At 41.8% G+C, this 15,514-nt stretch overlaps 2 protein-coding genes and 1 long non-coding RNA gene across 3 annotated transcripts; all 3 read left to right on the plus strand.

Annotated features, from left to right (window-relative positions):
* Positions 1-3,195: 3,195 nt before the first annotated feature.
* Positions 3,196-9,830, plus strand: LOC120449581. Its single transcript, XM_039632136.2, has 10 exons — positions 3,196-3,456; positions 3,521-3,659; positions 3,714-3,979; positions 4,032-4,585; positions 4,736-5,778; positions 5,830-7,963; positions 8,278-8,421; positions 8,486-8,763; positions 8,821-8,982; positions 9,232-9,830. Exons 2-10 carry the CDS (start codon positions 3,637-3,639, stop codon positions 9,410-9,412), a joined length of 4,785 nt encoding a protein of 1,594 aa, XP_039488070.1. The 5' UTR covers positions 3,196-3,456; positions 3,521-3,636; the 3' UTR covers positions 9,413-9,830.
* A 1,618-nt stretch (positions 9,831-11,448) lies between these two features.
* Positions 11,449-12,913, plus strand: LOC120449165. The gene is made up of 3 exons (XR_005616182.1): positions 11,449-11,634; positions 12,631-12,788; positions 12,855-12,913. It is a non-coding gene; the product is annotated as an uncharacterized LOC120449165 (long non-coding RNA).
* A 578-nt stretch (positions 12,914-13,491) lies between these two features.
* LOC120449982 (neuropeptide-like 2) lies at positions 13,492-14,268 on the plus strand. Its single transcript, XM_039632691.2, has 3 exons — positions 13,492-13,646; positions 13,724-13,849; positions 14,048-14,268. The coding sequence occupies exons 1-3, from the start codon at positions 13,512-13,514 to the stop codon at positions 14,132-14,134; spliced, it is 348 nt and encodes a 115-aa protein (XP_039488625.1). The 5' UTR covers positions 13,492-13,511; the 3' UTR covers positions 14,135-14,268.
* The last annotated feature ends 1,246 nt before the right edge of the window (positions 14,269-15,514 follow it).

The raw sequence follows: 15,514 nt of genomic DNA on the forward strand, positions 1-15,514 counted from the left end.
TCCAAAAGGCGTTGACGACCCCTTTGGACCCGGCCAGTTGGGTAATTCTTTTTGTTTTTGACAACTTTGAGGCTTCAGAGTTCGTTGGACAATGGACACACATGACCTAGCTGGAAACGCTTCTCAAAAATATTTAATCAGAAATTTTAAACAAATTAGCTTGCTAGTTATGTAAAGCAAACTTCTAACTAGTTACTCTGGATGTTTGGGGCTGTTCATTCCCATTGTCTTGCAACACAGCGTAAAGACATGAAGATAAAATAATTATTATATTTCAAAATGTATAACTTTTTAATGTGAGAATATAATTTTTCACCATCAACATGTTTTCTGTTGAATATATCTTGGGCAGTAGTGTCAGCCAAACCAAAGTGAGAGTAGCTACCCTTTGGGGCACTCTTTCGCCCGGAATCGTAAAAAAAGTGTTTACATTTCATTCATAAAATATCAATTACGGACATGTGTGACAGCTAAGCGAATGTGTGTTCGGGTATATGGGTTTGGTAAGTCAAATCGATATCATGCGAATACGTGAGGACATCAGAGTTCATTGCTGGAGCTTCGTCCTCGACTGGGTGACATTTAGGGCCAATATGGTGCACAACACGTTCCCTGATGGAAATTTAACGAGTTGCGCGACAACGGCTCTTGTAATGCATAGCAGCACAGCATAATCAGCTGCCATTTCTGGAGAGCATAAACAGCTCGTTGGGAGGTCGAATGCAAGCAATTGATTAAAATGTAATTCAATATGCTTAAATACATTTAATAAAATTTATAATATCTAGTAATATATATTGCATTAGAATTTCCGCTCTTTGCGGAAAATTGCTCTGAGCTTGTGCGAATAGCGTTGCCTTAATAGCATCGCTTCAACTTCAACTTAATTTAATGCAATATCCTCAAGCGAATAGAAAACCAAAATCAAGACCACGCCCATTCGCTTTAGCCCTGCGGCTTCTCCATTTAAGTAAATGCAGCCCACAGCGTTCGCATAACCAAGTAGCTCGGCAGGCTAGACCGCCCACCACCACCCACTAAACCACCCACTGAACCACCCACTGAACCACCCACTGAGCCACCCTGTTTAACATCCGATGGCCACACCTGCTGTCTGCAGTTTGCAGTTTGCTGGGTGCACTTTGCTGCCTACTTTGGGGCGCCACTCAATTATTTATGTGCCCCTGCAGTGCTGCCTTCCCATATGGGGGCGAACTTTTTCGCCATCTGTACACACACACAAAGATACACACACTCACACAGCAACACCACGAGGGCAACATGGAATGTCTTTAATGTTAATGACTCGAGTGCTGCAGAACTTTTGCAAACGCTTAAGGCGGCTTTGCGGCAAGACGACGATGCCGGAAACTTTCCCATTGTTCGGCTGGGAAATCTCAAATCTCTGGTGACAAGTTTCCGCTGCACACAACTTTTTATAATAGCATGCAGGCACTCATTAAAAACGCATTAGCTGTGCAATGTAAATCATTATTGTGCCATAAGTAGTAGCAGTAATATGCCACTACGTCTACCTTCCCTCGGAGGCCACAGTATCATCTGGCTGCAGCTATGTCATCTCATAATTGGATACATATATATAGCATCGAATATATGCGAGTATGTTCAACAATGTCAGGGGTCAAACGTATCAGTTAGCCTGCTGAATGACCCCCAGGTCGAAACACTCAGACAGATCACAGATGTCCTGTGTCCAGGACATACATTTAAATGGCACATTAGTAAGAGCTACTTAAATGAATATTGTATGAGAAACCTGATCTATGTAAATCATAATTTTCAAGTAAAAGCATTTGCTACGAAAACCTAAAAGTTCTCAGATAAGCAGACAAAATCTCGCCTTTAAAACCAGTTTCCTTTCTCCTTTCTCCGTGCCACTGAGAAATTCCTAGGATTCCATGCTGCGCATTTACAATGCATCAAGAGAAATGGCCATCGAAACCAGCAATTTTTCACAATCTCTTTTTTGCATATCTGCTTAACATGTTAATAACCCCACCTGGGGGGTAATGGCATCCGCATCCGCATCCCAAGGCAAGATGGGGAGACCACCACTCCATTCAGATGGTGGCAATAAATATTTTATAAAGGACAGACTATGGGACACGGCACATCCTCCACAGGTAGCGGGTAGCGAGCGTCGTAAAAAAGGGAACTTTGTAGAAAAGATTGCGCCGATGTGCTGAAAATTCCTTCCTTCCGTCTTGTCAACAACAGCTGAATAGGCCACACAATTGGCTGGCAGATGGCTAAGCGTCTGGCAAGGAACCAACAAAGTGGGCATGTCCTTTTGACCCAAACACCCCGAGCTCTTTTCCTTGTCGAAAAAGGAGCCAAACCCACACGGGCCTTTGGGATTTTCCAGTTTTTTATTCATTAGCATTTCGACGGGTCGGACAATTCGTGAATGGGAAATCCCCACATTAATATTAAATTCAGCTTGGCACTGCAAACGTTTCAAGCTAATTTGTTAGAGTGCGGAAAGTTTAACAAATTTAAATAGTAAGCCCCGGCAAATTAGTTTTAATACGGCCAGCAAACAAATCTAACCCAACGGCCTTAAGACCATTTCCGTTGTTGGCCCAATTTAACATGCATTCTATTTGTTGTTAGCCATTAGTTTTCGGTGTTGAGCCGGGCTTTAGGAATTTGTTTAAACATATTTCGGGCTTTTACTGAAATTTATAGCCTGATGTAAATGAAAATCTGTGCTAAAATGTTTTTAATTGCTTTCCGCTTGGAATAAATCGATAAAATAGTGATTTAATTTATGTGCGTTTAAGCCAATTTAAACTAATTTAGTCTCATTAGATTTGTCGTCTATTCCAAAAAGGAAAATTTGTAAATTGTGCAAATATATTCAACCTCCCATTTATTAAAAAAACAAACCAAAAATGCAATTATTTTAAGGAATGACTATTAAACAATGACTATTAAACTTAGTTGACATAAAATGCATAAAACAAAGTTGTGTAATTGGTTGAAATTTAATAATAACCGCAAACACAAACAACGACACCCCGGCGACCCGTAAAAAATTACCTATTGCCGCTTAGAGTCGCAAATAAGGAACCCCATTAACCATAACGCTTGGGCAATAAAAATAACAAGCCGCATCAAATTTTAAAGTAACGTTCAGTCGGGGAAAAAACCAAACAATATAATTGCGCTTCGGGCAGCGGTTGTCTAAGGCGTTCGCTTTTTATGGTCCATTGTTTGTACATTTGAGGGGAAGTGGGCAAGGCAATTTACTTGGGTCAAAAAGTTGTCGCCTGGGAAATTTGGTCGCAAAGTACGTGGGCAAAGCTCCCTTAGTCATATAGGTAAAGTCACGCGGATATGCTTGGACTTAATTAGTATCAGCTTTGAATTTCTCCTGATATCTTTAGTACATCAAATTGAAATGATTCCTACGCTGGTTGTTATAAATATATGGTATGTAGAGTAGAAAATGTTACAATAAATCCAAAAGCCAACATATAGAAAGCATTTATTCAAGGGTTGTCCTGGGATACGAAACAATTGTCTTAGCAACCACAGAACTTGTTGACTGCCAATCGAAAATCGTATAAACTATTTGCGGATACCAAAGTTTTATAAGCAAACAGGACCAATATGAATATAATATCCACAGTTTGGTGAGTTTTTAGCGAATAATCCCTAAAAATATGCTTACATCATGCTCTTCACAGTTGGTGCAACATTTGGGACAGGGACACCATCGTGAATGTGGGTCCCGATGTCCTGTGCCTGCGGAATGGCAACGCGATCAAGTTCGTCCACATGCAAACGAAGGCAGTTAGTTTTTTCAAGGCGGAAACGGTGTCCACGGGTCTAAGTATCAGTTGCTTTGCTGGCCACAACCGCTTTCCGCTCTTCGCCTTTGCCGAGGTCGTCCTGCGGCCCAATATCTATATATACCGCTATCCGGATATGGCCAAGTTCAGCTCAATTTCCCGTAGGTATACAGGATTAGGATTTTCTTTAATTACATTGTATATTTTCCTTAGCTCACATGGTAAGCTATACCGACATCCGTTTTTCGGAGCTGGATCTTCTGATCGCTGTGGGCGGCTATCCTGACTACTGCCTCTGCGTCTTCAACTACCGCACTGGAGCTTTGGTCCTGGAGCAATCCACCAATGTGCCCACAGTGGAACGCGGCATTGTGATCAGCTTCAACAGCCTGCCCAGCATCATTCAGTTGAACAAACGGGACATGGCCATCATTTGCTACGACATCTGCACCGTTGAAAAGGAGTCCTTCCTGTACAAAGTGGCCGAGGTGGAACTGGGCAAAAAGTTTCTGAGGTCCCTCAATCGATGCCTTTCCTTCGGCGAGGACAACACCCTGTATGCCACCAACGATTATGGCCATCTGCTGTCAGTGGATGTGGCCTGTTTCGCCCTAAGGCCACAATGGCAGCCCATATCCGAACCCGATTCCGAGGGCGATGTGGAAATTATGCCCCGCCCCCACGACCTTACCTATCACAAATCCGGATTCCTCATCTGGAACAGCTCGACCGCATATTATGTGAAGAAAAAGGCGGGTGTCTTCAAGGTAGGCCTCATTATATGCATTTTCCATATTAGAATCACAGGTCCTACTGCGTAATAGATCCATGATCATGATAGATGTGCATATATGTGTATTTACACAATTAGTTTTCCCTTGAACTCTTTAGTAATCACTTACCACTTTCTAACCCAGCTCGAGTGGGAGTATGATGGCCGTTTAAACGAGGTGGTCCGCTTCCTGAGCAACAACAACGGCGAAATCTACGCCGAGCGCCGCCCTGGAAACATTGACCAGGTGGTGGTGGACGCCGATGGGACGGTATCGCTGCAGAACGTGGTGCCCACGGGAAAACCGGTGATTACCTTTCGAGTGGTGCAGGGACTCAAGGACGAGTGCGTTTGCGTGTTGCACGACGAAGGAGTGGCCATGATGGACCTGGCCAAAGGTCACACCCTGTGCGAAGTGGCCGTTCCGGGAGCGACGACCATGTGCAACCATCGCACACTGGCCCTTGTGGTCGTTGGCACTTTGGATGCCAGCATCGTTTTGATCCACTTCGAGCGAGCAGGTTTGCCGCATGTGCTGTGCGATCTTAAGATGGAGACAGCGGCGGTGGTGGGCATAGAATTCAACGACAGCTGGGTGGTGTTCCAGGATCAGATGAAGATGCTGCACGTTGTGCAGGTGGACAACAGGCCGCACAAGTTAACGCATTACTTTGAGATGAATCCGCCGGAATTGGCTCAAGTTTTCATCCACACCTACCTGCTGGCCGACGGACCTCGCCTGATGGTCTTCATCAATCGGGATCATAGCATGAAGCGTCCTGGCTTCGCCACCGAGCTCTGGCTCTACAATTGGGGCAAGGACAAGCGTCTGCATAGGCGAGAGTACATCCTGCCGAAGGAATACGGCTTCTTCTGCGTCCAGCCGCCGGTAGGAAGATGGTCACTGATCGAGATCGTGGCCACTGAGTACAACAACTTGAACTTTGACCAGTTCGCGTTGAACGAGAAGGATGAACTGCAGTGGATCGCCTCCACCAAGTCGGGGCACTTTAGCTATATTCTCGGTGCTGGCATGACCAAGCACTTGGTCACCTGGAGTCTTGGCGGTATCCTGGTTCACTTCAAGCAGCACAAGCGGGCCAAGAAACCGTTTATGATCTGCCGATTTCTCAACCTGGGCATGCAAACGGAGTACATACTGCGGGTGAAGGAGTGCTTCAATTCAAAGTAACTAATATTTTATATTATTATTATTTCATTTATATGATTGATTTGCAGATACCTCATTATCCTGTTGGCCAACAAGAGCATGCGAGTAATGCGGCTGCCTTCCCTAGCGGACTTTGTTCGCGAAAACGTGGCCTTGAAATTGCCCACGGAGGAGGGCATTCCCTGTTTCATAGAGCAGATAACGCACAAGGTGCACATGTTTGTGCCACTGAGTCAGCGGCAGGAGGTCAAGGAGGAGTACACCAGGGCGGATTTGATGAAGCGCGATAAGCTGGTTGCCAGCATCAAGGACTTTGCCGCCAAGGTGACGGCGCTAATCGACTACGACATCTCAAAGACGGGCAAGACGCAGGGCATCTTCAAGAAGTTCTGCTTCCACTATCGCTGGCTGGATGCCCTCACGGAGGAGGCCCATAAGCTGTGTGCCCTGGAACGAGAATCGCTGGAACGGGCCATTGCAGATCAGTCAAGGATTCGCGACTGGATACTGCGCCTGGTCACCCGCGAGGCGGTGAGCATTAACTATCGTGTTCGCTCCATTTTCGCAGATGCCAACTTCGAGAGCTTCTCCGTGCGGAGGAAAGTGGAGATGTCAGAGTTTGATAAGTATCGATTCTACGACCTGGAGGACCACTTACGCGTCTCTCTGGGCTCACTGGAGGAGGAGGAGCAACCTGCTCCGGCTGCTAGCGGTCATGGTCCGCCTCCTGCCATCGAAGATGGTGAGGTGGGTGAGGAGGAGACCGTGGAAGTCGTCAAAGGATTGCGCGAGCTCAAGCCATTTGTGGTGGAGGGAACCAGCATCTACGAGCACATAATGGCACCTGTCTTTCAGTTGCAGGACAAGAACCTGGTGACCTCAAACCAGTTGTTCAACTATAACTGCAAAATCCGTTACTATCTGAACGATCCGCTCAAACAGGAGTTCAACAAACTCTTCCACGAGGCGCAGCAACTCAAGCAGGACACCATCGACAGCGTGGTGAACACCAACTTGGTGCTCACCAAAATCTATGACAATATGAACATTATGCTGCGTCTGCTCAATATGGATCAGTTCAAGCCACCTGAACTCACAGTTCCGTCGCTGGCGCAGGATGAGGTAATCAAGCGGATCATGGAGGTGGACGACTCCGAGGTGAAGGCAGTGAACCGGCGAAAGCCCAAGACCATCGACACTGGCGGCAAGAAGGGCAGACTGCTTCTGTGGAGCAAAGAGTTCTGGTCTCGCGCTCTCATAGTGATGATGGACGGGGTTCTGGAGAAACTGTGGGAGGAGGAGATCAAGAAGGACATACCGGAGCCGGAGTTCATGCAGAAGAAGGAGCCGCACGAGTTTAATCTCGAGGAGCAGAAGATATTCCGGGCCTACGAGGAGGCAGTTCGTCTGCTGGAACTGGACCGCCGTAAATACCTTCGAATCCTGCACGAGAACGAAGAGAAAACGTTGGCTCTCAAGGCTTCCCAGATTCTGAAGCTCAACCAGCGCGTAGCCGAACTGATGATCATGAAACTGAAGTATGACTTTGCCCTCAAACAGGGGCAAATACGCATGCTCACCCTCGAGAAGATCAATTTCGGAAGGGTTCAACTGCGAAAACGCTTCAGCATGTTCCGCAAGGACATCGACAAGTTGAACGACTATATGACGAGGTATGGCAACCTACTCGATTTCTACGACAAGGCTTTTCTCGATGTGAAAACGCGACTGGAGGCTCAACAGACCCGCGATCGAGCCGTCGAACGCCAGTTTCGCAGTCAGTTTTTACCTCTGGTCCCACATGCCACCCACGAGATGACAAAGCTCTTTAAGAAGCGACCCAAGCTTCCTGGCAAGATCTTTAACTCGGTACTCATCTGCATGGAGGCCTCGAACAAGCTGAGCGGAAAGCCCAGCCATCGTACTCCCTTTCCCCTGCCCGACGATGTCCAGGAGTTCCTCAACTATCTCACCGAGTTTGATCAACCAAAACAGTGTCCGCCGCAAGTGGATCCCAAGTCCTGGGACGCCTTCGTCAAGTTGCGTCGCCAGAAGACTGAGAGCGAGCTGCGACTGAAGGGCATTGGCTACCAGCTGCTGGACAGCCAAGCCCTCCTGGGTGTCCTCAACAAGGACCTCACGGCGCTCAAGGAGTCCAAGGTCCTGACTCAGCGTAATTCGGAAGAGAGCATCCAAGCATACGTAAGTGTTGTTGTAATACTAGATTTCAGAAAGTTCTGCACTCAAAACAAATGTGCTGCTCACAAAAACACAATTTTGTTTAATATACGTTAATTATTAAAAATTTGTTCACACTATATAACAACGAAAGCCAAATGTTGGCTTTTATATAGAAAAATATTACTGCATAATTTACAGCTTTTCAAAAATAATATAGTACGGCCCCTTTTAATCTGTTAAGTCTTTTCACATTATAAATAACGCTTCTGCTTAATCTCGCGAATACTTAAAATATTATATTTCTTGAAAAAAAATAAAAAAATTTCCCGCTTCAGCTAGAAAAGATGCGAAACATGACCATCCAGTTAACCCTCACAATGGGTCAAGTTGAGGTCTCGGTAATGGGCAAATTTACAAAGCTCTCCAACACAGTTCTCATGCATGTGGATGACATCAACGATGTGAATCGCCAGATTCAGGTAACGACTTTCAAACAGGGAAGTGATAATGATTTTGTGAATTAATAAATCCAAACAAATGCAGGAAGCTGGAAATAAGAAGATTAAAGCCATGCAAAGAGTGGCAGTATTTAGGCGTCAGGTCATCTTCAAGGAATGGGAACACAAGCTGTACAAGGCCAACATAGCGTACCTGAAATACATGCTGGATGCCATCGAGAAATGCAAAGTTTCCATGGAGTTTCTTAATATCCTTCGCAATTGGGAAAAGGTGAAGACAGAGCGACAGAAGTATATAGCCGGAGCTATCGAACGCGTGATTGAACAAAAGATATTGGTATTCAAGAAAAACATCGAGCGTGTGTAAGATATGTTTTTGAATTTTATAATCAATGAAAACTAAACTTTGGCCCACCGAAGCAACATTCAAATCGATGCGGTGAAAGCACAGACCCTGGAGATAAAGCGCAGCAGCCACGCCATTGATTTTAAAATCGAGCGTATCAAGGTGGACGTCACTTTCCAAAACACATTGCGAGATACGATGATGGAGGACAAGCGGGATCGGGAGCAGCGGGAGCGGTAAGATAGCCTCTTCACGGGAAGCTAAACTGTGTCACCGAACACTGAAATCTAAAATCTAAACACTGAAATCTAAAAGTTCATCGGAATCCGCTTAAGTTGACTTTTAAAAATAGGATGAAATGTATCTAAATAACTTGGGATGAACAATTGTTGTCTGCAGTAAAGAGAACTTTTACCACTATCCACATTTCGGGCTAGCATGTTGAAAGTGTAATGACTAGAATAATGTTTCTCCTTCCTCCGCAGAATGGCGCAGATTAAGGCCCATCGACAGCTCATGGAGAATGTCCGCCGCAACTACGCCCATGTGCTGGAACTGCAGACGATACTGGAGCTACTGCGTCTGCGAACCTACCCCACATTGGGGCCACCTCTGCCCCAGTGTCATCCGCCGGTGCCGGAGCACATCCTCAGTTCGGTGCCCTAGGAGAACTACAGCCGACAGCCAACCAACAGACCAGTCCGTGGGGCTAAGTTTTAGCCACTTGGCGAAATAGCAATTAAATATTTTCATTCCGCCAAATGAAAATTTATTAGTGGTTCTGGGTATCTGGTCAGGGTTCTCCGACTCTAGCTGCCACTTAATTGGGTTTGTTTGAGTCTGGGCAAATTAACAAAACGAGCCATAAAGCCGTGCACTTTGAACTCTGTTTGCTGTTTAGCTCGGTGCTCCCGCAACAAACTCCCATAGACTAACTACTCTTGGGGCTTTAGTTGGGGGAAACCCTTTATCATCGCACTTTACATTTTATTGTTGAGGTTTTAATGGATTACCCTTAGAAATAAGCTTCAAGCTGAAGCCAAGAAAGTTCATTTGTGATTATTACCGCTTATTCTGTTTTAATATCATAACAGCTTTTAAGTCACAATAACAAAAAGTGACTGTCTCTTAATATGATCGTAATCGTAATCGTTACTATTTTGCATATGCTAAAACCCGATTCTTCCGATTTACTCCGAGTAGTGAACCCTTATCAACATGACTTTAAAAATCAGAGAACTGTACTTTTTTACTGAATTATTATTTATTAACTTTGTATTTTTGAACGCTGCTTGTGTAGTGATAACAGTGTTCTAGAAAAACTATTGCCTTTTTTAAGACGAGTTTTCCATACTAAAACTACCGTTTTTAGTAGATGTTATCCAAGTTCTAGAAGAAACTCCATATTCTAAAAGAACTCTTTATGTTGTCCAATCGCATTTGAATTTCTTTAACTCATCTCGGCGTTGAAAATTTCCGGGTGTTTCGTTAATCTTTCTAAATATTAATTTTGCGCAATTACATAATTTCGAATGTAGGGCGCCTTATCAAGCATTTCAAGAAAAAAAACCTTATCACGTGCCACGTGCTGTGCAATGATAGCCGGTGAATAGCAAATGTTGAAAAGCACTTAATAAAGTACAACGTTACTCGTACAGTAAAAGGGTATACCATATTCGTGGAAAAGTATGTAACAGGTAGAAGGAAGCTTTTCCGACCATATGAAGTATATATTTTCTTGATTAGTATGTATAGCCGAGTCGATATGGCTGTTTGAACATGACTGTTTGTCCGTCCGTCCGCCTGTCCGTCTGTCTGTCTGATATTCCGGTAAATAAAGAGTATCTGATGGTCGGGGAACTCTGCTATAGCGTTTTATCTTGTTTTTAAATATATATATATATTTAAACTTCTACAAATTATGTCTGGCATAAATTCGTATACTTTGTTTACAATCAAGTTAGAAATATTTGGTATTTAATGGAAAACAAAATAAAAGTAGATAAACAAAAGGCCTTCAGAACAGCTTAGCTATGCAAACTATTGGAGTGATAAGCAAACGTACGTACATATATTCTAAAAATTGTAGAATTCAATTTTATACAGTGTTAATTCCCTACGTGGGAAATCGGCTCAGCCACATTTCAATATCAATAAACTTATTTCTTGTTGAAATTCAACAATATATTCCTAAATTATATATACAAATCATATATACGGTCAAAGTGCTAGAATACTAGGAATCGAGGATACGGACATAGCTTTGAAACCTGTAAAGATTAACTATTTGGCGGTTGCATGAAGCTGTTATCTTCTGTGACTAAACAAATGTAGGAATTCTTGAGCCAAGCGAACGCTCAGCTGTTAGACGAAGCAATCTCACCCAGCATGCAAAGGAAAAAAAAAACAAAAAAAAATATACACTCAGAAAACTGAAGAACGAATAATTTGAGAACGAACGTTCTTAAAAATGTACTGTGTCGTACTTAAAATTTTTAAGACAACCGTTCTTGGAATAAGTACTAGTTGTCCTCGAATTACACATTTCAAAAGCGATATTATTAATACTAATGGAAAACAAAGGTTTATCTTTTCTCATTTATGTATATTCCTTGATCATTTTATGCGGCCAATTTTAAAAGAATATACACAAAAAATATAAGAAGTTTAAACTAAAATTTATGGGATCGAAAAATCTTCAGCCATTCGACTTCTTACACTTGTTTATATCGATTACATTTCTGTGTTGTTGAAGAAACATATGTTTTTTCGATAATCGATTGCAACACGTCGCTCATTTAGTGTCAAAAAGTTCCTGGAGTAACAAGTACAAAATGAATTAAGTGAAATAATTGAAGAATAATGTGAAAATGGGCACGGTGTGCAGGGTAAGTAGAAATCTTTAAATAAAGTATGTAATATACATACATAACAAGAGAGAACGCTATAGTCGAGTTCCCCGACTATCTGATACCCGTTACTCAGCTAGTGGAAGGGAGAAGGAGAGTCTTAAACACAGTTTTTGGCGGTTTGTAGGTTTGTTGGCGCCCAGGCAGAAAGTTTTTTGGCAAATCGGTAGAAATTTACAAGACTAATACAAAAATGAAAAAATATCAAAACATTTTTCAAAAGTGTGGGCGTAGCAGCTTTGGGCGGTTTGTGGGCGTTATAGTGGGCGTGGCAGAAAGTTTTTTGGCAAATCGATAGAAATTTAGAAGACTAATACAAAAATGAAAAAATATCAAAACATTTTTCAAAAGTGTGGGCGTGGCAGCTTTGGGCGGTTTGTGGGCGTTAGAGTGGGCGTGGCAAAATTTTTTTTGACAAATCGATAGAAATTTACAACACCAATACAAAAATGAAAAAATATCAAAACATTTTTCAAAAGTGTGGGCGTGGCAGTTTTGGGCGGTTTGTGGGCGTTAGAGTGGGCGTGGCAGCATGATTCGACAAACTTGCGCTGCGTCTATGTCCCTGGAGTCTGTATGCTTAATCTCAACTTTCTAGCTTTTGTAGTTCCTGAGATCTCGACGTTCATACGGACAGACAGACGGACAGACGGACGGACAGACGGACAGACGGACAGACGGACAGACGGACGGACAGACGGACATGGCCAAATCGACTCGGCTATTGATCCTGATCAAGAATATATATACTTTATATGGTCGGAAACGCTTCCTTCTGCCTGTTACATACTTTTCAACGAATCTAGTATACCCTTTTACTCTACGAGTAACGGGTATAAAAAGTCGGTGGCCTATGCACGTGTTTGCATGCACGCATATGTATATGCGTATGCATGTATGTGTATAAAACTTTTGTGTTGCCAAATGTTACTTCTAAAAGAAATAAATCTATAAATTAATGTGTAATATTTACAGTTAAAAATTGACTTCTGCGAAATACGCCCAGAGAATGAGCATGCATTGGTTTTTAAATAGGACGACCTGAAGCGCAGTGTTTCCTTTTTACGATAGGAAGATTAAAAACCATCTCAGCAGGCAACAGCTTACCGAAGCACAGTCGGCAATAAATGAAGGTAATGTAACTAATAACAAAATTTCTATTTACTTATTGTTATATTTGTCTTTCTTCGTTTTTATAGATGCCCAGGAATCTATTTGTTATTTTGCTTGACAGCGCGTTTCGTTAAATATGTTTAGCTGTAAGAACTTTAAGAAAAGTGTAACAATTTAATTTTTAAGAAAAAAGTTATGGAAGTTTTTATGTATACATTTACTATATATAAAATAAGAATAACAAAACTTTTAAATTCGTGTAAATAAACAATAAATATGATTCGTTCTTAAAACAAAAGTGTTTGCTCTGAAAATAAAAATACTCATACTTCAGTTTTAAATGTGTACAACTTAAACCGTGAATTTATAATGCACATATTAAAATTTGACGAGTTTGGGTCAAGTATTTTTAATATTTATTTTAAGTATTTCCCATACTTAAAGCAGTACATTTATCGTACTTGGATCCAGAACGTTCGTTCTCAAATTCATAATTTCGGTCTCAAATTATTCGTTCTTGAATTTAAATTTTTGTCCTTGAATAAAAAAAATTCGAGTTTACCGTACTTTCGATGCGGTTCGTTCTTGATTTGATATCGAAAAGCGTTAATTTTTCCCTGAGTGTACTCTTATCACGGGTCAGCTCCGTAGCTCTAAGCGCTCGGCCTTCCCCTTCCTACTGCCGGGCAGTAGATAAGCCGGGCTCAAATTCGGGCGGCTGCGGCGCAAAACGAGGTGTTGTTATGAGTAGTTTGGCAGAGGTTCAATCAGTACTCAAGTCATCGTTCTCTAGTTCAGAGTTCCACAGTAGTTACAAAAAAAACCAAACTAAAATGGCCAAGATCGCACTTGCTCTCTTCCTGTTCGCCCTGTTCGCCGTAAGTTCATGCCCAATGTCCTGGAACGCAGAGGCAGGATTGTCAGGACTGACTACAATGTGGTACTTTGATTTCAGGTGGCTATGTCCGCTCGCGTCGCCCGTGAAGAGCCCGCTGCCGAAGTCGATCCTCTGGAGCAATTCAGAATTGAGATAAACAATGCCATCACCAAAATTAAGAACATGAACGGGGACAAAGTTAAGGTAACTATAAACTACAGCTGTTACTACAGCTTTCACTAAAACATAACAAAATAATTCGAGTTATAAATAATTTATCGGCATTCGTCTGACTTTAAATCGCAAAACTTTGCATCGTAATAGATTCTTAAACGTCAGGACGTGTCTAAAACGTATATTTCTTAAAATATTTACTAATTTACAACTTTTCTATCTGTGCAGGAGATCATTTCGGAGGGTATTGGTCACATTCAGGAAGGCTTGAACAAAGTGACCGAAGTAATCCAGCCGAAACCAACCTCCGCCTAAGACGTTGTTGGCTAGCCATATATCATTACATCGAAAACGACTCTAATAAATGTTTTGACTTCAACTTAAGTTGTTACATTTTAAATGAAGACTAAAACATGAAATTATAACGTTAATTGCTTTTAACACAAGAACATATATTTGGTATTTATTTCAAATGGTTTTTTTAAACCTTCTTTCATTATGTCTCAATTCCACTTGCGGGAACTACTATTTTCTATTCCCAATATAGGTTGAAATAGGGATTTTTAGAGTGGTCTTTTCAAGCCGTTTTTTAAGGCCACTTTAATTTGTTTTCTTACAAAATTCTAGAAAAATTTGCTTAACATTAAAATTATAAATTATACTATATATCTTATAATCATATTAATGGGTCACAAGAAGTGTATATAAAAATAAAGTAATATGATATTTTATTCGATTTCCACATAAGCTATTGACTCTATTTTTACTAATTTTTAATAATTTTACTCATTGCACACTCATTAAGTAAACAGAAATAAAAGTAGAATAAAAGTAACAGGAAGAAGAAAGCTTAAATAACTATTAAATTATTTATTTGACCAGGATCAAAGTCCTACTCCATCGAACACTTTAGAAAACTATCTTGATGTTTTCATTATATTCTGCTATTTGTCTTGTTAAATTTTATTATTATGCCATCACTTTCTGCAAGCTTATAAATGGGTATCTAATAAACTAGGAACACGACTATATCTTTCCCTCTTGTTTAATTACTAGACATTTTGTATGCTAAAAGGTGCTGTAATTGACATCGCTCCTCTGAGGCGAAAATGAACGAAATTCCAAAAATATTGCCGGGATTTGAGTTTCGTGAGAACGAATGGCTTTGAAACGGTGCATGTGTGAAATATTTGTCAGTTATTTTGCACACCTGTCTGAGCAGCAAACTCGAGGGAAGAAGGACGCAATGTCAGGACTTTCGAAGCCATGAAAAATGTATTGCCATTTGTACGGCATCGCATCTCGGGGAATCCCCTCAGATCGTCCAATCTAACTCCATCGCCGCGCACGATTGCATAATGCCGAAGTCGATTTTTGCTCCTTCCTAGGCATTCAGTATCGGGCTTTAAGCCAAATAAATATGGGTTGCACCAACGGAAGTTTGCAAAGGCGGATAATGCCAAATTGTTGCCTACACTCATTTTATAAATCCGTGTGTATCTCTGTGTGTGCGCATATCAACTGACATCTCTTGTCCCATTACTATGGCATTGTTGCGTGAAGTTTATAAATGTTTTCGTTTTTTTCTCTCTAAGGTTGTTTTATTCAAACTCTTCGGGGCTTACTCATCCATAAGAACTTTGATATTTTCGAGTGGAGAAAAGGTGAAAGGATTAAATATATTTTTCGTTTAGA

This window comes from Drosophila santomea, chromosome 3L (assembly GCF_016746245.2).
Source record: "Drosophila santomea strain STO CAGO 1482 chromosome 3L, Prin_Dsan_1.1, whole genome shotgun sequence".
NCBI lineage: Eukaryota > Metazoa > Arthropoda > Insecta > Diptera > Drosophilidae > Drosophila > Drosophila santomea.